The sequence below is a fragment of the Agelaius tricolor genome, unplaced genomic scaffold (genome assembly GCF_023055355.1).
Source record: "Agelaius tricolor isolate 1412-34295 unplaced genomic scaffold, bAgeTri1.0.p SCAF_15, whole genome shotgun sequence".
Taxonomy (NCBI): domain Eukaryota; kingdom Metazoa; phylum Chordata; class Aves; order Passeriformes; family Icteridae; genus Agelaius; species Agelaius tricolor.
This window is the reverse complement of record NW_027269275.1, coordinates 1191831-1211813: the sequence shown is the minus strand read 5'-3', so window position 1 is coordinate 1211813 and position 19983 is coordinate 1191831. Positions and strand designations below refer to the sequence as shown.

General features: G+C 43.2%; 1 protein-coding gene across 2 annotated transcripts in view; it reads left to right on the top strand.

Annotated features, from left to right (window-relative positions):
• CDH11 (cadherin 11) overlaps positions 1–19983 on the top strand; it is an 83829-nt gene that overhangs the window by 50077 nt on the left and 13769 nt on the right. For both annotated transcript variants that reach the window (XM_071440184.1, XM_071440185.1), the window contains 5 exons: positions 12776–13171; positions 15012–15306; positions 16061–16180; positions 16565–16732; positions 18945–19132. In XM_071440184.1, the coding sequence (XP_071296285.1) occupies positions 12944–13171; positions 15012–15306; positions 16061–16180; positions 16565–16732; positions 18945–19132 (999 nt within the window). In that variant the 5' untranslated portion in view covers positions 12776–12943. The remainder of the gene's footprint in view (positions 1–12775; positions 13172–15011; positions 15307–16060; positions 16181–16564; positions 16733–18944; positions 19133–19983) is intronic.

The following is a 19983-nucleotide window of genomic DNA, read 5'->3' as shown; positions in this document are numbered from 1 at the left end:
GTAGCAAGCACCAGAATTTAAATTCCTTGAAATCTGAAGTACCAGACTGAGCCAGAGAACAAGGTGAGAGTTAGCTAAGTTTGTTCTGAAATCAGTGCTGCTTATCAGATGAATGCCAAATCCCCACAAATAAAAGGGAATCCCTAGCAAAGGTAAAAGAATTTATTCTGGGGAAAAAAAACAAACTCAAAAACTCATGAGATGCCCGACATGCTACACCTAGCATATTTAGCCTGACTTGGAGCCAAAGCCAAAGTACAGCTGGAACATAAAGTTACACATTTGGAAACTCTGTGGAGCTGTGAAAGCCTCGTTTGCCTCTGTCAGGGCAGGTCAAATTCCCAGAGAGGGAGGCACTGGAGCTGATGGATGGCCACACACACAGAACCTCCCCAGCTGCAGCAGCCCAGTGTCCAAGGGCTCCGACATGATGGATTAAGGGACTGCTCCATTCTGTGCCCTCCTCTGCATCATCAGTCCTGGACTCTCCATCCCCTTCATCTTGTTCACCATCCACTTGCTTTAACACCGCAATTTGGCCTCCCAGTTCTCACCAGCCCTCTTGGGCTTAATACATAGAATTGAAAAGCTTTCTATTGACACAACTTCCATTTTCTTTCCCTCTGCACTCCCAGGACTGTCAGCAGTCATTTTAGCTTGGTGCTTACTTCAGCTGGGAAGTTGACATTTCCTTTAAAAAAGCTAAAAAGGTCCAAAGTTTTTAAGTATTCCATCCTTCTTCCAATAAATGTAGCAAGCACCAGTGTTTCTAGAAAGATTATGTTTGGTGACAGACTCTCTCATCTCTCTTTAACCTAATAGTTCCTTTTCCAGAAAAAAAAAAACCCAACATAATTACTCCAAGAGCAATTTATTTAATTACTGTTATGGGAGACTTCAAAGGAAATTGGTTGGATTGAAATAGTGATATCACCCTGGCAACATTTTGAAAAGAACATTTTGGTAGAAAATATGCTGAATGTAAGGGCATGTTTAATGTGGAGGAAAAAAAAGCCTAATCCTGTTCTGGTGAATGAAGCTTTCAGTATTTTTATGTGTATATTTGTACATGCATGGCATTTTTTTAATTATAGGGTTTTTGATTTATATCACTTCTATAAATGTAAATTTTTCCCTTCTACTTGCCTCATATTGAGGTCATTTCATCAAAAAATTAAACTGTTCTTGATCCAGCAGTCCCACCAATCGTAAGATTTTCCTCTTTCTTTTTCCCAAACTCATTTTTAAGGGCACTTCAGGCATTTTCATTAATGAGAAAATTGTTATTGATGTGGAAGGTGAAGCTTTACCTGCCTGGACATAGGTTCATTCCCACTCAGTACTTCCATAACCTCCTGTTGGTTACAGAAGACATTGCTGGTGCAGAAATGAGGTTGGTGTTCCAGCACCTGCAGGTACACCCCCCCAGACCTGGTTATTGCACTCTTGAGGCCAAGGCTTGCCCTTGGCACCAGAGTAAGTGTGACAAAAGGTATTTATAGCCTCAAAACCCCTAATGCACTTCCAAAACACATCTAATGAAGTTGATTCATCGATTCAGCTATGAATATCACTAAGCTAATTTTTTAAATGCCCATTTTTGGGCATTTTCCCACGACAAACTCTGTGAAATATCAGTTCAGGTATTTAAAATTTGCCTTTTCTGCATGGTAACAATGACACCAAACATCATTCCAGCTAATGCAAGGCACTGCCTTAAATCTGTCATTGCTACTGGTTCTGTCACAGGAACAGATTTGAAATGTTTTGCCACCATCATCTGTAATTATAGGTCAGAAATAGTGCCAAGCCAGGTCTGGGATGTGTTTGTGGTTCATGTGATCAGTTAGAAAGATGTGATGAACAGGTTTAACTCAGAATGAGTTATGCTAATGAAAAATATGCTGAATCATTTGCCCTTTTTTTTAATGGATCAGTTGAATGAAAATCAAATTTTAATTACAAGCTGACACCAGTTTGTCTTTTTTGTGCTATTATTGTATTTATTTATATGCTTAGCATCTCATTGCATCATCCTAGCACCTGTTGCTGGATTTTTGGGTTTGCAATAAAAGGTTATTATGCCTTAGTTCTTACAGCCTGTGAACCCTAAAAATCCATATAATTCCTCTCATTTGTGCTCAGAGCAGATCAGGAAGCCAAAAGGAAGATGTTTTAATGAAGATGGTGTTTTCTTTGTGTTTGTGTACTTGGGAGTTTCTTAGGTTAAATGGAAATATTCTATGGTGACTAATTACAGCAAGGCATCTCAGAAAAGAGTCATGCAAACATTGTTTTAATTATAATCTTGTGATTTAATAGGTTGCAAATAATAATAGAAATGTGAAGATTTGATCTTTTCAGCTGTAGCCTCCCATTAGGTATTTAAACAGTGATGGTCTCCTTTATTAGTGCCACTGAGGCTGCTTTGGGAGTGTGTTTGAATATTCTGAGGTTGTTATCTCATACTTTTGAGCCAAAATTGGTCTCCTCACAGACAATCTCTGCCCAGGCAAAAATTAATTATTGATTCAATTTTTCATTCAGAAGTCTCAAAGTGGCTTTTATGCTCTTTATGTAAGAAATCTGCACTAAACTGGAATAGTTAAGCAAGCTATCAAAAGAAGAACCTTCCATGGGCAGTGCTGAAGGATCTGAGCTCTTCCTTCTGCAGCTCCAAGAAAGCTGGGGACAGGAGAAGGCTTTTGGTTGTTAATTCAGCTCTCACCCTTCTCTTTTTAGCAAATGTATTTGTAAAGGGAACTCTCAGTAATTCCCTAACTCGTCGAGTTTTAGAAAGATAAATGTTCCAGGGCCTGTAATGTGAACCTCTCTAAGGAGGGGAAGTCTTTCATCAGGAACTTTCCTGCGTGAGGGAGACCAAACTGAAGGGGACAAGGGGATTGAGGAGTCCGGTAGGATTAAATTCAAAGGGGAAGAATGTTTTGTAGAGGAACACACTGGCCACACAAAGACCACCCAGCATGCTTTAGTAGTCTGGCTTTTGGGCAGCACTGCTGAAGCTGCCTCTGGAAATGAAGCTGTAAGTGCAGAACCACAGACTGAATTCAGATTTCTGCTCCTGAGGGGGCTGCCAGCCTTTCAGCAAGAGGTTATGGATCTGAGCAGAAATGGACTGCTGGCTGGAATTCTGTCTGCCTTGGTTTGGGAGCTCAATAGACCTGCCTGCAATCATTAGTTTTTGATAGGTTTTCACCCTTTAATCTTGACTTTCTGTCTCATTTCTGGCACAAACCAAAGAGATTATCAGCCACAGCACAAATGCTATTCAGATATGCATACATATCAATTCTTAGGGGGAAAAATATTCAGGGTTGGCTTGGCATGTAAATACAGCATTAGTAGTTGCAAGTAAGTTGACTTTAGTTGTCATTTGTGTCCTCCTCAGGCTGTCATTGATAGCCACTTACATAATAACAAAATGACTTGAGATGAGCATGGGCTTGGCTGCAGCCTTGCTGGCCTTGGAGCATCCACAGAATTATGAGAATTCTAGTTTGTCTGAGAAGCACAAGAACACAATTACTATTTAAAATAAACTCTACCAAAAGCTTAGTCATTACTTGAAATTACTCTATCAATCACCATGTTCTTTAATAAGACTGCCTTTCTTATGCTGGTTGTGTTCCTGTAGAGTTTATGCTTAAAACCAGACAGCCTCTGTCACATTTATCTTAAGTGGATCTCCCCAGGGCAGCAAGTAAATGTAAAACTCTGTTTACAGCCATTTTTCATTTCCCAAGCCTTTTAATATCACTCTCTCAGGCTTATTTCTGTGTCATTCACTCCATAATGTACTAAGTTGTCTTCCTGCTTTCCCCTGCTTTATATGAGGTACAGACAAGAGGCAATCTCACCCTTCCCCAACAAGCACAAATTAAATCAAAGCTTGGGGAAAATGCCCTCCTTCCATGATGAATTCAGAGGTGGATGCTGACAGATAGCACATCACACTGTTCAGGGGGTTATTTCTCTTCCTCTTCTCTGCACAATGACTTCTGTTTTCAAAGAGCCATCATTTTCTGGCTTTGTCTATGGTTTTGTAATGCTGAGTCTCAATGCTGCTACAGGAAAAGGTGGCTACATTTCAAAAACTCTTCTTTGGAGCAGGTGGGGATTATTGGCTTTAAACATCTCAGTAATCCAATACAGTGCTATAAAACATAATTTAAAAATGCAAAGGATTAAGTTTTCCTTTCATAGGATTCTACAGAACTCAGAATAGGATTCTACAAAACTTGCTTAGCATTTTTGAAGCGACTTCTATTGTCAAGATGCAAATCACCAGTTCTGTAAAGATTCCACTTCTGTATTTAGTACATACAAATCTTGCCATGACCTAGAATTCCTCTGTGGTAGGATACCTCTAGAATCTTGGCTGTTTGCTCACCAAATATAAAGTTATGTATAAAGTTATATATACACTTATCTCTGTAGAACTGCAGCCTCAAATTCTAGTTCTTTACATTGCAGGGTAAAGCACTCCCATGCAAAACACAGAACTTGAACTGGGGGAGTGTGAGGTTCTCATTATTCAGTGCAATAACTAAGAGATTTTTTTTTCCCCCAAGTATCTTTAAATATGAAGAATTTCCTTTTCTGGACTAAATACTTTTGTCTCATAAGACTAATTATGTTCTGTGAATGGCACAGAAAACTTCATATTCATTTGCATTCAGTTGAGGGGTTTTTGCTGTTCTCTCCAATGAGGCCTGGAATGTGCTCCAGCAAGAGAGACCCAGAGCTGCAGAGGGGCTCACAGGGAGTAACTGCTGCTGGTCTGCTTTGGGATCACACACTGGGAAAAATGAAATTTACCTGCTACATATACAGCAGGAATGTATAGAGATCAGAGCTCTTGTCATCTAACAAAACATTTTACATGAGACCAGTGCACATTGGCTTTTATTAAAAAATTCCAGAATGGTTTTGGCTGGAAGAGACCTTAAATCCCACCCAGTGCCACCCCTGCCATGGCAGGGACACCTCCCACTGTCCCAGGCTGCTCCCAGCCCCAGTGTCCAACCTGGCCTTGGGCGCTGCCAGGGATCCAGGGGCAGCCCCAGCTGCTCTGGGCACCCTGTGCCAGGGCCTGCCCACCCTGCCAGGGAACATTTTTTTTCCTAATATCTGCTCTAAATCTTCCCTCTATCAGTTGTCCTGTCATTCCATGCTCCTGGTGCCTGATTCCCAGCACACACAGATGTACATGACCAGACTCTGGGGCTGCTTACAGGCATGATGCACAGGGAGTCCTTCAGTTTTTAATTCTCCTATTTCACACTTGGTGAGTGAGGGCCATGGTGCTGGCACTGAGAGGGAACTGTGCTGGTGCTGTGTCCCAGTGCTGCCCTGGGAGAAGGGGTTCATTTCAGGAACCAAAACTCCATTTCCCAGTGGGATGATTTCCTGACTGGAAATACACAGGAAGCCCTAAACTGCTGGGGTACAGCTGAAAGCTGATGTTGTCTCATCTCCCAGTTCAGCTGTCCTTTTAAAGGAAGCCTTGCAAATTTTGACACAGCAGTGTTGCACCTCCCTAAATTCTGCTTAAGGGTAAATTCAGGCTGCTTTCTAGTTGCAGTTCTAGTTTCTAGTTGCAGAAAGATGCAATAATCCTCATTTGAGTCTTGTCCAAATTTAGCACAGCTGGAATTTAAAATTTCAGCTGTTTTCAGGACTAAAGGGTTTATTTGAAGAACTGGCTTTGCCATATGTGTCATGCAACTGGATGTGCTGCAAAGTAGATCTTGATATCATTATGTTATTTTGTGTAAATAAAACGAGGGGCCCTCTTTTGCACAAGTTTGTCATGAGTCCAAGCTAAAAACTAGTCAAAGATTGGTCTGATAATGCAGAACAGTTTAAAATCAAAAATTAATGGAGAGAATTAAGTTAAATGTGCAAGGTATTGATTCCTGGTGGTTTTTCTTGCTTCACGAACAATAAGGAAGAGGCTATCAATTTACTTTATTATGCTATTTTCTTGAAATGACTCAAGGAAGAGAACAACATTTTGTCAAAGAGGAAAAAAATAAATGTTAAATGTGGGAGACTGACTGGTTAGGGCTGAATAGCTTTCTGCAACAATAACTTTTATCCTTCAAAAATATTTTCTTATTAATATGCACCAATTTTCTTAAAAATTGGTAAGCATCAAGGGTTTGCATGTTGAAATCCGCAATAGGATAAAGATCCATGGCAGGCTGAGCTCCTCCCACGCTCATCGATGCACAGGAGAATGAAACCCTTGTGCGCAGAACTCTTCCACATCCCTCACCTCGTGTGTTTCATTAAAACTCCCAAAGTTACCTTTGTGATATGCCCTAAAGATTAGGCAATGTGATGATTCTTGGATCTGGAGAGGTGCTCCCCACCTGCTTTCCATGGGAGCTGCTCCTTTCCCACAGCCCAGGGATATTGCACAGTCCAGGGAAGGGACTCACTGCAGAGCACTGAGGTTAAACCATGCAGGGGAGCCGGGGCTGCTCAGAACAGCCCCTCTGCCAGAGGCAGGAATCTGTCCAGCTTCTGGGGAGCTTTGCAGCTCCAGATCCCATGGGGACGTCCCTGCCCAGCTGGGGACATCACCTGGACACTGCAAGCCCCTCCCTGCCTCCCAGGCCTCCTCCAGCTGAGCCCCACCTCCACCTCTCTGCCCAAAACTCAGGCACTCTGAACTCCAGAACTAATATGATCCAATATTTATTCTCTCATTAAAAAGCTATTCATTTCCTTGTCTGATGATAAAATTATGGTAGAATAAATCCTTCATCTTTTCAGCTAATTCTAATTACAGCTAAAATCTCATTTAGACTGGGAGTTTGCTATGTTTACTTGATACTTTTGCAAAACATTTCAGAACATAATCATCCATTATTATATTGCAACACTGTGATCTTGGCTGCCTTCTGCCAAGTGTATCCCTGAGAACAATTGCTATTTTAATGCATCATCCAGAAGTTATGGTCTAGACAAATCAGAAAAAATTGTTTAGTCTATTATAATTTGGCATATGGTCATTTAATAGCATACAGGAAATCATCATGAACGCTGGGGATTATTGTTGCTATAAAAATAATGAAAGGAATTTAAAGTTGGCTAGACTTCACTTCCGCCACTGCTCTTGTCATTGAAATCATCTCTGCTGCCTCTTCATTTTTCACTGTTGGTATCTTGGAGCAGTCATTCAGATCTGTGTGAAGCTATGGAGAACACACTGACTTTGCAGAGTGGCTGCTTGTAATATGGTTTCCACATGGACATGGATATATTATTTTTCAGGTGTTGTGTTCTTGATTGAATTCTCAAATGAACAGCATATTTCCATTAGGAATATTGATGGGTGTTATTTTCTAGCAGTCAAAGAACAGACTTTTCTTATGTTAAAATTGAAACTGGTGAGGTTTGCATTAACTACAAGCACACAGCACAGCCACGCTGTCTGTGCAGCTAGAAATGCCCAGCAGGCCTGTTCTCACAATTGTTTAGGGACACATTTTATTTCCATGCAGACATTTGGTATACACCTCCCCATGCAGGCTGTTTTTTAGTGTGTGGACTAGACTTTTAAAATATTTCTCTGTCCTGTATGCACCCAATGATATTCAGGGATTTCACTGCACTCATGTGCATTGCTAATGAGATTGGGCCTTGTGTGGTGGCTGGCTAACTCTTGTTCACTCTTTACCCCTGATAACACTGTTATTCAATACCAAAATTGCCAACATTCATCTGTATACAGTTCAAAGATATTAATGGGATTCCTGCTTTTGAGTGCAGGTCCCTCTTGGTTCAGCCAGAGCAGTCTGAGACTTCCTCCCCAGGGGCAGCTCTGAGCTCTGCTCAGGCCAGGGGCAGCACCCAGGAGTGGCTGGAGCTGGGCCAGGGCAGGCTCAGGCTGCAGAGCAGGGCAAGGTTCTGCTTCCCCCAGAGGGTTCTGGGCACTGCCCAGGCTGCCCAGGGAATGGGCACAGCCCCGAGGCTGCCGGAGCTCCAGGAGCCTTTGGGCACCAGGCATGGACAGGGGGGATTGTTGGGGGTCTGGGCAGGGCCAGGGGCTGCATCCATCATCCTGGGGGGATTGTTGGGGGTCTGGGCAGGGCCAGGGGCTGCATCCATCATCCTGGGGGGATTGTTGGGGGTCTGGGCAGGGCCAGGGGCTGCATCCACCATCCTGGGGGGATTGTTGGGGGTCTGGGCAGGGCCAGGGGCTGGACTGGATGATCCCTGTGGGTCCCGTCCCACTCAGGATAATGTATGTTTCCATGAAACTTGTGATCAACTATGCTCAATGAAGTGGGAAACAGCCTTTCTTACAGATTTGTTAGGAAAATTTGGGATTTCAAAATGATACCTTGCACAATTCTGAATAATAATGTAAAAAAAATCAGGACGTTTGTCAATTAACCTGAGCCAGCAGTTGAGCACCACACAGGCACTGCTCACTCCCTGCTACTCCCCAGGGGTGGGGCAGGGATTTGGGAGAGTAAAAGTGAGAACACCCATGGGTTGAGATAAACACACTTTAATAGGACAGAAAAGGAAGGAAATAGTGATAACAGCAAGGAAAGAATTTGAATATACAAAACAAGTGATGCACACTGCAGTTGCTCACCACTCACAGACTTCTGCCCAGCCAGCTCCTGAGAGACACTTGGCCAGCTCCCCTCAGTTTATGTGCTGAGCACAGTGGAATGGTCTGGAATATCCCTCTGGCCTGGCTGGGTCAGTTATCCCAGCTGTGTCCACTCCCTGCTCTTGGTGTCTCCCATGCATCCTGCTGAAAGCTGAAAAGTCCTTGACTCAGAGCAGAGCACAGCTCAGCACCAGCTCCAACTTCAGTGTTATCAACATCATTCTCCTCCTTAAATCCAAAGCACACCACTGGAGCAGCTTCCAGGAGGAAGGTTAACTCTATCCCAGTGTTGCAGTTTGGTCAGCTGCCCACTGAGACTGGCTTTGCTGCAGTTAAGGATTATAACCTATGGGCAGAGATACCCAAAGGTCTGAAAGGTGTGACTTTTAAAAAAGGCTGCAACCTTTCATGGCAAATCAGTCTGACAAATCTGTGCAGTGCCTGAATCCAAGTGCTGCACACAGAATTTTCAGGAGCTTGCTGGAGCAGCAGCCCAGCAGCTGCAACAATTGCCATCCTCACATTTGTATTCCAAAGTCTCAGTCTTATGAGGTATTTTTCCCCAAGAGAAAAAGGAATTGCTTTATAAATTGTTTAGCTGTTTTTCCATGTTTTCTGCTTGAAGTAGAAGGAAACTGTAGGCTTTCAGCAGCTGAATTAATGTTGAAATGTTTGAAATGTTTTAAGTAGATTGTTTGGAAAATAAAGGAAGGAAAAAAGAGATTTTGGAGGGTTTTTGGGGGGTTTTTTTGGTTGTTTTTTTTTTTTTTTTTTTTTTTGGTAAAAGCTACTGCTTCATTTCTTAATGAAGTTTATTTTAGCTTTAACTTAAGAACATCTTGTGCACCTAATCTTTTAGAATACAAGTAGTTTATGAAAATCCAGACTGTAGCTGATTTGAATTTAAGTGATTTCACAGCCTTCAGTGGGAGCCTGTTGATTTATGCTATTTTAGGTTTTCTGGGGATAGGAGTCAGAGGTTTTACTGCTGGAGTGAACACAATGTGAGTGAGCAGAGCATGAACTCCAGGAGGGGAGAAGGGGCATGAGGAGGCCAGGGACACATTCTTGCAGCTCCAGCTTTCCCGGCAGCCTGTCTTACCTGGGGGTCACTGCCTGCAGAGCCAGCTTGGGACTGCTGCTGGCACAGAGCCCTTGGCCTTTATAACCCAAAGCAGAAGCAATTGCACCAAATTGCACAACCCAAGGGACTTGTTTGTAGCCCAAGAGGAACCTGGCTCAGCCAGAACCCCCTGCCCAGAGTGTGGCCAGCAGGGAGGGAATTCTGCCCCTCAGGTGAGACCCCACCTGCAGAGCTGCCCCAGCCCTGGGCCCAGCACAGCCAGGACCTGGAGCTGCTGTAGAGAGCCCAGAGGAGGCACCAGGATGAGCAGAGGGATGGGGCAGCTCTGCTGGGAGGAAAGGCTGGCACAGCTGCCATTGTTCACCTGCACAGGAGAAGCTTTGGGCTGAGCTCAGGGTGGCCTTGCAGGGCCTGAAGGAGCTGCAGGAGAGATGGAGAGAGACAATTGCCAAGGGCTGGAGGGACAGGAGCCCGGGAATGGCTGCCAGTGCCAGAGGGCAGGGCTGGATGGGATCTTGGCAATGAGGAATTGTTCCCTGGCAGGGTGGGCAGGCCCTGGCACAGGGTGCCCAGAGCAGCTGGGGCTGCCCCTGGATCCCTGGCAGTGCCCAAGGCCAGGTTGGACACTGGGGCTGGGAGCAGCCTGGGACAGTGGAAGGTGTCCCTGCCATGGCAGGGGTGGCACTGGGTGGGATTTATGGTCCATTCCAGCCCAAACCATGCTGAGTTTCTGGGATTCTCTGAAGTGGTGGATGAGAGAGAATAGTTTTCTTTAGCTTGAAGACATGGAGCCTTATTACTTCATCTCTGGACATGTAGAGGATAAAACAAAAGATAATAAAGAATTTTTGCTTTAAATCCTTGTTAGTAAATAAGCATGGATCTGTGATTAACATTTTGTTTCCAGCACTTCACACTTGAATAGCTGATAATAAGCAGCTTGGCTCTGCCATTCTGGTTAAGCAGCTTTAAAAAGTGTTTACTGGTTTACATAACAGCATTGAGGAGTTGGGGAAGAGTGGCGGGATTTGTTTATTTATCTCAGTAGCTGATATCATTCTGTGATGCTAATGATGAATGACTGTCAGTGAGTTTAATTTTCAAATGCACCCCAAGTCTATTAACATAAGAAGTTTACTTACAGCTTTTAGGTTGGGTTTTTGTTTTTTGGGTTTTTTTTTTTTTCACAGCAGGTTTAGAGATGCACAGCTGTCCAGGAATATCTTCCTGTTCCATGTTTGGAGTATGGAAGTTCTTTATAACATTCCAGGAACCCAATCCCATCTAACTACTGCATATGAGTGATCCCTACAGCACAAATCCCATCCTTTTCTATCCCTATGCAAAGCTGGGTGCAAAACAAACATCCAAATTAGGTGAAATCTCAGTTTTCACACCATTTAAGCCTTTCATTGTTTTTACCCCTCAGCAAGATGGAGACATGAAATGGAGACATGAAACCACAGACCTAATGTTCCACACTTCACACACATACATTGTGTCAAAATAGAAGCATTTTCCTGAGCAAAATCATAGGGATTGTTTTCCTTTTTATGTCTTCCATGCTGGTGTGAGTAATGTGTAATGTATCATCATGTAACAATAGGAAAATGCCAAATGGATACACCAAATCTATTTAATAAATATGCTTGGGAAAGCCAGACTATATTTGCATCTATGTGTGAGAATGTAATTTCATTCATTATGCTGGAGTTAGTTTGGTGCTGTAATTTCAGTTTTCAGTAAAACAAAATTGAAAGCTGATCTTTTTTGAGGAATAAACCAATATATTTCATTCCTTATTCATGAACCCCTGTCAGCCAATGTATTTTTATGTAACTGTAAAAGGAATGTGGAAGGAGAACATGACTGCTTAGGATGTGAGAAAGACAACCCCAAATGAGGGGGTTTGGGACTAGAGAGATGTTTGTCTGTGGCTGGAGTTACAGAATGTGCTTAGCTTCAAGCTTTTGCCTATATTCACATTTTCTCTGCTGAAAATACCATTAAGATCTTCTACTTCGCATTTAAAAATCATTCTGTTTTACAGTTGATGGTGGTACATATTATATATTTGCCTGTACAAATATAACATCAAGATTTTTATCAGTATCTTGCAGAAGAGTAAAGTGAATCATACCAAAAACTAAACCAAACATTTTAGGGACCTTGTAAAATTTCTTGCAGTGTAAAGATTTAAGGAGAATATGTTGGAAACCCCAGGGATAAGTGGAATTGGCCTTTGTGATGGATTGAGGGCTGCTTAGTTCAGGTTTCACTGTATAATGCAATTTCTTCCTCAAATATTAAATCTGACCTAGTGTTTTAAGAAGTACTAGAAATAGGAGATCAATGTAATCCTAGTAATTTGACACCCAGGGAAAGTAGAAATAAATAGTTAAATCAATTGTTATCAAAAATATCTGAATGCATCCCACTGGCAATCAGGGCTGCTGGTGCCTTGATCCTCAGAGGTGCTTCCAGGGTCCAAATCCAAACTGCAGCCCCTTGGAGGTCTGCCAGCCCCTGCTCCTGCCCAGAAACACCAGGGGTGGTTACATTCAGCATAAGGATGTGTTGATCATGCAAGGGCTGGTGGAGAAATATTGCATTCCTGATAAGTCTTGGGATCTCCCTTGTATCTGGACCTCTGCCTTAGCAGCTTATATCAAAGGCTTATATCTAAGCTCCAAAGAGGGATTAGGTCTAAATTAGGTATTTCTACAGTTACCTTGCATCTTGGGCTAAATCTATTTGAAAAGATCATGAGAAAATATGATTCCCTGTCTATCTTTCAACTTCCAGCTACTGAGTGGCCAAAGAAGCCAGCCAGGAGATTCTGCAATGTGGCAGCTGCATGCAGCAAAACATCAAATCTGCTCATTACTCAGGATTTCATCAGCATTGATGTATTTATTTTAATCTTCTTATCTTGATATTTACCAAGGAAGTCCTAGTTTTGTTTTGCTAAATAAAAAACCCTACTAGATCCTCAAAGAATTGATGATTTTTTCCATTTTCCCTCCTTCCAGGAACTGAGCTGGGAAGCTGCAGAGCATTAAGGTGATGTGTTTAATGCGTGGCGGCGTCCTATGTGCACAAGGGTTGGTCTGAAACTCCTCAGTGGCCCCAGACTTCCTGACTTCCAAGGTGGAAGGGGTGGAATCTCGGATACTCCTGTGCCTACACTCTAACCAAAAATGAAGGAGGAGCGCTGTGTGCAGGCCGCGCTGCTGTGCCTGGGGGTGCTGTGCTGCAGCCAGGGGCTGGCTGCGGAGCGCCCCAGCCGCGCCCGGCCCTCGCTGCACGGGCACCGCGACAAGGGCAAGGAGGGACAAGTCCTGCACCGCTCCAAGAGAGGCTGGGTGTGGAACCAGTTCTTTGTCATAGAGGAGTACACGGGACCAGATCCTGTGCTCGTAGGAAGGGTAAGAAACAATTCCTTTTTCAGCCATTCATTAATATTCTTCATTTTTATTATTTTTGAGGTGGTTTTGGGGGGGTTTTCTTGGTGGGATTTTTTGTTTGTTTGTTTTTTGCTGTTGCCTTTGTGCTGTATAAGCTGCTTCTTCATTTTCTGGTAAGTTTAGATGCTAAGCAAAATACTACCTAGGTCAATACATATATTTCCATTGACCTCAGCAGTCCCTGAATGAAGGTATGCAGGCTGTTACTCAGCAAGAACCACACCAACAACTTGAGCAAAAATATGTCTCAAGAATATCATTCTCAGGTCTTTAAAAACAGCAATTAAAAATTGAATGTCTGACCCAGCAACTGAGTAAAATAGGTATCTTTTTATCCTCTCATTTTCAAATTATCAGTAAAATGAAATATATTGAGGGCCATGTATAGAGGAAGGTAAATATCTGTGTGTACATGTATATGTACACACATCCTGGACTGTTTTTTATTCTGCTACTGTCTAACACAGGTAAAATATAAACAGGTAAATAAACCAGTATATTTGCTAGTTTCTAAATGAGCAGCAGAATGGTGTTGACTTAACCACAGCACAAAAGGAGTGGAGAAACAGGATCAATGTCAGCAAATACCATGCTGGATATTCTGGTTTAAAATGGTGCAATTTGTAGCTGTCAATATAAAATCAATAAATCTGTAATTTGGCTCAATGTTTCCCTCATTCATCAAACTGAAATGTGCACTGGTTTTGGAATTAAGAATGTTTCGTAAGCATTTGTTATCTCTTTTATATTAGAGAGGGCGTAATTAAAAACTAGTTGGCAATCACAGAATCACACAGAATCCCAGAATGACTGAGGCTGGACAAGCCCTCCCAGCCCATGGAGTCCCAGCTGTGCCCGATGCCCACCCTGTCCCCAGCCCAGAGCCCTGAGTGCCACCTCCAGCCCTTCCTGGGACACCTCCAGGGATGGGGACTGCAAACCCCCCTGGGCAGTTCCTGAGCCCCCTTTCCATGGGGAAATTCCTGCAGTGCCCACCCTGAGCTGCCCTGGCCCAGCCTGAGGCCGTTCCCTCTGCTCCTGTCCCTGTTCCCTGGAGCACAGCCCGGCCCCCTGGCTGTGCCCTCCTGGCAGGAGCTGTGCAGAGCCACAAGGGCCCCTGAGCCTCCTTTGCTCCAGGCTGAGCCCCTGCCCAGCTCCCTCAGCCTCTCCTGGGGCTCCAGCCCCTTCCCAGCTCTGTTCCCTTCCCTGGACACCCCCAGCCCCTCCAGGTCCTTCCTGAATGGGGAGGCCCAGAACTGGACACAGCCCCGCGTGTGGCCTCAGCAGTGTCCCCAGTGCATGGGACAGTCACTGCCCTGGTTCTGCTGGCCACATTGTACTTCCTACAAGCCAGGGTGCCCTTGGCCTTCTTGCACACCTGGGTGCAGCTGGACTCATTCATTTATCACTCAACTCATCCCATTTGTTATTTAACAGCATTTTACATGCAACCCAGTAGAACATGGTTCACTGAAGTGTACAAAAGCTTTGTAAAAATTACTCCTCCTACCAACTTCATGCGAATAAAGAACCTGCTATAAGCATCTTTTTGTGTATTTTCTTCCTTAAATCTAAAATTTTGGGGTTAGAAGAACCCTGTACTTGGCAGGAGGCATGTCTGGGCTGGCACTGCCCTGGATGCAGGGTACCCGTGGTCACAGTGTGTCCCTGAGTGTGGATTATTGCCTGATGGAAGCCACAATTCTTGAAAACTGTGAAATGATAGCAATTCTTTGTTTTATAAGCACATCCAGGAAATGTGTGCCCCCTTGTTAAGGTATGTCTGTTTCTCCTTTTGTAGCTTCATTCAGATATTGATTCTGGAGATGGAAACATTAAATACATTCTCTCAGGTGAAGGAGCAGGAATCATTTTTGTTATTGATGACAAATCAGGGAACATCCATGCAACCAAGACACTGGATCGGGAGGAGAGAGCTCAGTACACCCTGACAGCTCAGGCTGTGGACAGGAACACAAACAGACCTTTGGAACCGCCTTCTGAATTCATTGTCAAAGTTCAAGACATAAACGACAACCCGCCCGAGTTTCTCCATGAAAACTACCATGCCAATGTGCCCGAGAGATCAAATGTAGGTGAGTACTCAGAAGGGCACTGCCCTTGTGGAAGGTGCTGCACTGTCAGGATATCTTGACTTTATTTCATTCCTATTGTCAAGGATTCGGGCAAGTAAAATTTACTTTCATGTTCAGCCAGTCATTCACTTGATGTATTTAATCTGCTGCCCAAAACAAACCCTGCACAGCTCCTAACTGGGAGACGGTCCTAGAATAGAACTATTTTTCCTCCTAGGAAGGAGCAGAAGAGTCCCCTGGAATTTATGGAGTGTGAATCCTCTGGGGTAAACACAAAGATCATTCCTTTGGCAGAGCTGTGTAATAAAGCTGGGAAGTTACTGCCTCACCAACTATTCCATTTTCATCTCCTGTTTGAGCTTGTGTCTGTCTCAGAGATTTCTACAGGAATGATTTGTCTGAAACTTACTGAGAAAAATGTAAAGGAAAACTCTATTGTTTGGCTGTCTAACGACAAAAGCAATATAAGGCTTAAACTACTGAGGGGAAAAACCATAACGGTGCAGGGTGACTGCTGACTTTTATATCTTCACTGGTTAGAACATTAATCCACATCACAGCTGGTGACAGATCTTCTTGGATCATACAAGTATATTTTGTCATGTAGAAATTGTAAAGTAATTTTGATTTTCATTTACCAAACATGGAAATAAAATATTTTAGGAATACCTCTGCTGTGTGACTGAAAGCATCTCTGCATGGTCCTTCCAGACGTGCTCTGACTCTCCCTCCTGTGTTTGCTCTCCATTTTTAGGTACATCAGTTATTCAGGTAACAGCTTCAGATGCTGATGACCCTACCTATGGGAACAGTGCCAAATTGGTTTACAGTATCCTTGAAGGTCAGCCCTACTTCTCAGTGGAGGCTCAAACAGGTATTGTTAAACAGTTTCTTTGAGTGGCACCTCATGACCAGAGTGCATCAAAGTGAACTGAATGTACTGGCTGGGCACAGCTGCTGCTGTGTCTGAGCACATCTTCCTGCTCTGCTGCAGGCTGGTCTCCTGCATTTGCTGGAGCCCCTGCACCAGAAATCTGATGCTGTTTCTGGGTGTTCTGGAAAGGCTGTTTCTGTGCTCAGCTGTAATTCTGCAGGCCTGTCCTCTGTGTGGAATATTAGGGCTGCTTTCCTCACAGCAATGCTCAGGGAAAGCAGAACCTCCACCATCACTGAAAATACTGCTGTGTTTAATGCACTCCAAATGCAGCAGCCAGGTTTTCATTAAATCTGTGTTTACCACTTTTCTTTGTGCCTGCAGGAATCATCCGAACTGCCCTTCCCAACATGGACAGAGAAGCCAAGGAGGAGTACCACGTGGTGATACAGGCCAAGGACATGGGAGGACACATGGGAGGCCTCTCAGGGACAACCAAAGTGACAATTACGCTTACAGATGTCAATGACAACCCACCAAAGTTCCCACAGAGTGAGTACCAACACAATCCTTCTCCCATCTCCTACCAGGACCCATGTTTGTGAAGTATCAGACACACCCAAGGCTTGAAGGGGCAATAACTGATGGATTATTGCACCACATGTGAATAAAGAAGTTGTGGCTGGTAAAATATGGAACTTTAGTGTCTGGAATATTTGCTTTGTGTTGCAAAGTGAGACATTTTTAGGGCCAGCATTGAATTGCAAAGATTCCTGACCCTACACTTCATTTTTGAAGCTACCGGGCCATGCTATGTAACTTGCTTGAGCAGAGAGACCTATGTATATATTCTTCAAGACTCATAGTTACCATGACAAAACAAACTAAATTTTGCACAATTACATTTTTAAATTGTTGAAGTGTATTAATGGAGGTCAAATACAGCAATTTTTTTATACCTGAGCAATTTATTTTTCACATATAAAATTAATCAGGGCTGACATTACCAGACTCAGCCTTCACAGCTGGGTGGAAGTACATTAATGGGCCCACACATCTGTTCTGCAGCTCATCTCTGCGTGGGTTTGGGGTTTTTTGAGTGCAGTGCAGACTCACTCAAAGCTGTCTCAGCCCACCGTGTTTCTCCTCTGAGCAGCACTTCTGACCCCGATGTGTCCTGGCCATGGCCATCCCTCTAACAGCTCAAAAAGCTCTTCTTCCAGTGCTGCAGCTCCCTGACTTCTCATGCAAGAGCTGAATGCAAAAATCTGTGTCAGCATGATTTACCCTTCAAAAAGAAAAGGATTAAATAATAAAAAATCAGGTTTTATGTACCTTACAAACAAGCCTTTTCCCTCCACATCATAACCTGGGACACCAGGATACAAAATTTTGTTAACTCCATCAAATTATGGATTTTTTTATATGAATTCAAGCCCCTTCACTGAGTGTTTTGCAAGAACATGCTAAATTATCAGAAACGCCCAAAAGCAGTTCCTCTACTTAATCATTCATCCCCAGGTTAAATCTGATTTGGGAATGTTTTGTAACTCAGAACCAGGGTTTAGCTGTCTGTATAAACAGCCAAATGACTGATATTTTCATTCTTATTTTCCTTTTTTCTGTTGTTTGGGGGTTTTTTTTGTTTTTTTTTTTTTTTTTTTTTTAATGTTCATTGCTCAAGCTGTTAATGAGTTATATGCTTATATTTTGGGTTCTTTGTGACTGGAGTTAATGACCTATTTCAATGACATGTGGCAATTGTTTTTATGGGTAATGAGCCAAGTCCCTGCCTGGTGTAAGTCTCCTAATGTTCCTAGGGTGCCCATGAAGCAAAGAAGAGCAATTACAAAGGGGAATAAATTAGATTATTTTATTTCATCATCCTCCTTTTTTTTTCTCCCCAATTTATTACTGTTGATGATGTGGCAGAAAATGCTGACATAGATTTATCTATTTAGGATCAGGTTATGTTATCTGAATTCTGGAAGTGGATGGAAAGTTCTGGAATCAGTAGTGCCTAAAGGACAACTGTTGGAGCCCAGGAACAGTGTTGCTCTTCTCTGGTGTCCCTGAATAGCCAGGGAAACACCTGTGGGATGTTTGGGGATGGTTTTCCTGTTGGAGCTTGCCATGGGAAAGCCATTTTTTCTTTGGCATGAAATCACATACAAATTGGTGCATACTCTCTGTGGTGTGAAATTTTAATAATCATTGTTGCTCTACATTCACACTCCAAATTCAAGCCATAGAAAGCAGCAGATTTACACTTTAGCCAGCACAGCAGACAGGATTTATCCAGTTCACTGTATCTAATTTATGGCTCTTGAATGAATGGGCAGAAATGAGAAACAGAGATGAAGGTTTTACCATGAGTCATGTGAGAGAGTTTTCCTTCCATTTTTGTAATAACATCTCTGCTATCCATGGTAACCTTGATGCCACAACAATTGCTGCATTCTGGGTGCCTGGTTGTCCTTTTAAGCCCCTCCCTGAGCAGAGGGATAACAGGGAGGAGGTCATGTTCTACACGTTATCCATGTGGGTTAAGGTTTCACAGCTGACTTGCTGCTCAAAGCTCTTCAGAACAGAACAGAACACAACACAACACAACACAACACAACATTCCTTCACAGGGGTGACAATGCCAAAAATCGCTGTGTTGTGTTTATTGGAACTCCCAAGTTCAAAGAGTAAACACCCAAGTGGGGAGCACCTGCTCACTCGGGGCACACGCCTGTTCTCCCTGTTCTCCCTGGCCCAGGTGTGTACCAGATGTCGGTGTCGGAGGCAGCTGTCCCAGGAGAGGAAGTGGGGAGAGTGAAGGCCAAAGATCCTGACATTGGGGAGAATGGCTTGGTGGCTTACAGCATCATCGATGGAGATGGCATGGATATGTTTGAAATCACCACAGATTATGAGACTCAGGAAGGGGTTGTGAAGCTTAAGAAGGTGAGTGATGCCTACTGCTATGTAATGTTTTTTGCTGACAGAATATTTGGTAATAATGGATTACCACCTAAGCTAAAATATTACTAAATGCAAATTTCACTTAATTAATTTTTCAAGGTGTGATTAACTCTTAATATTCCATTTCCCCATTAGCTGAATTGGAATGGAAGAAAATAACCAAGAAGAGTTACATAAATACTGTACAGTGGATTAATTGCACAAACTAAATGAATTCATAATAAAAAGTCACGGTAAAATACGATGCCATCAGCTTCATTGTTAATGAAGTTTTGCCTAGTGCTGATAAGTAGCAGACATTCACTGTTGCTTTATGTTCAGTCTGAAAAGCCTCATACCCTATAGTTTGAATTCTTCAGCTGTGCATTGTCCACAATAGTGTTCTGAAGGAGTCACAGGCTATGGGAAAAGCAGCAGAGGGGATTTCACACACAGCCCGTCAGCGGGAGCTTTGAAAGCATTATCAAATTAATTTTAAATTGCAAATTACAGAACATAAATTTTACTATTATGGAAGCATCATCATTTTGCCCTTTGTATCTTTGAGCTATTTATCTCCCTTGAAGATAATCAGAAATCAAAGGAGAAGGCCTGGTCAACTTCTGGTCAACCCTGCCCTGCCCTTTAGGGCAGACCATCAGGAAGGGACCCAGAGTCTCCTCTGCTCAAAACTGCCCTGGTTTGATTTCTGTCTCTGTTCTAGAGGTGGGAGTGGATTTTTTGTGTGTTTTGAAATGTGGGTGAGCTATCACTCCACTCTACTGGTGTTAACATACTTTGTGAATTGTGATCGGCACCTGTGTGATCATTTTGAGGTGCAACCCCGCAGCCGC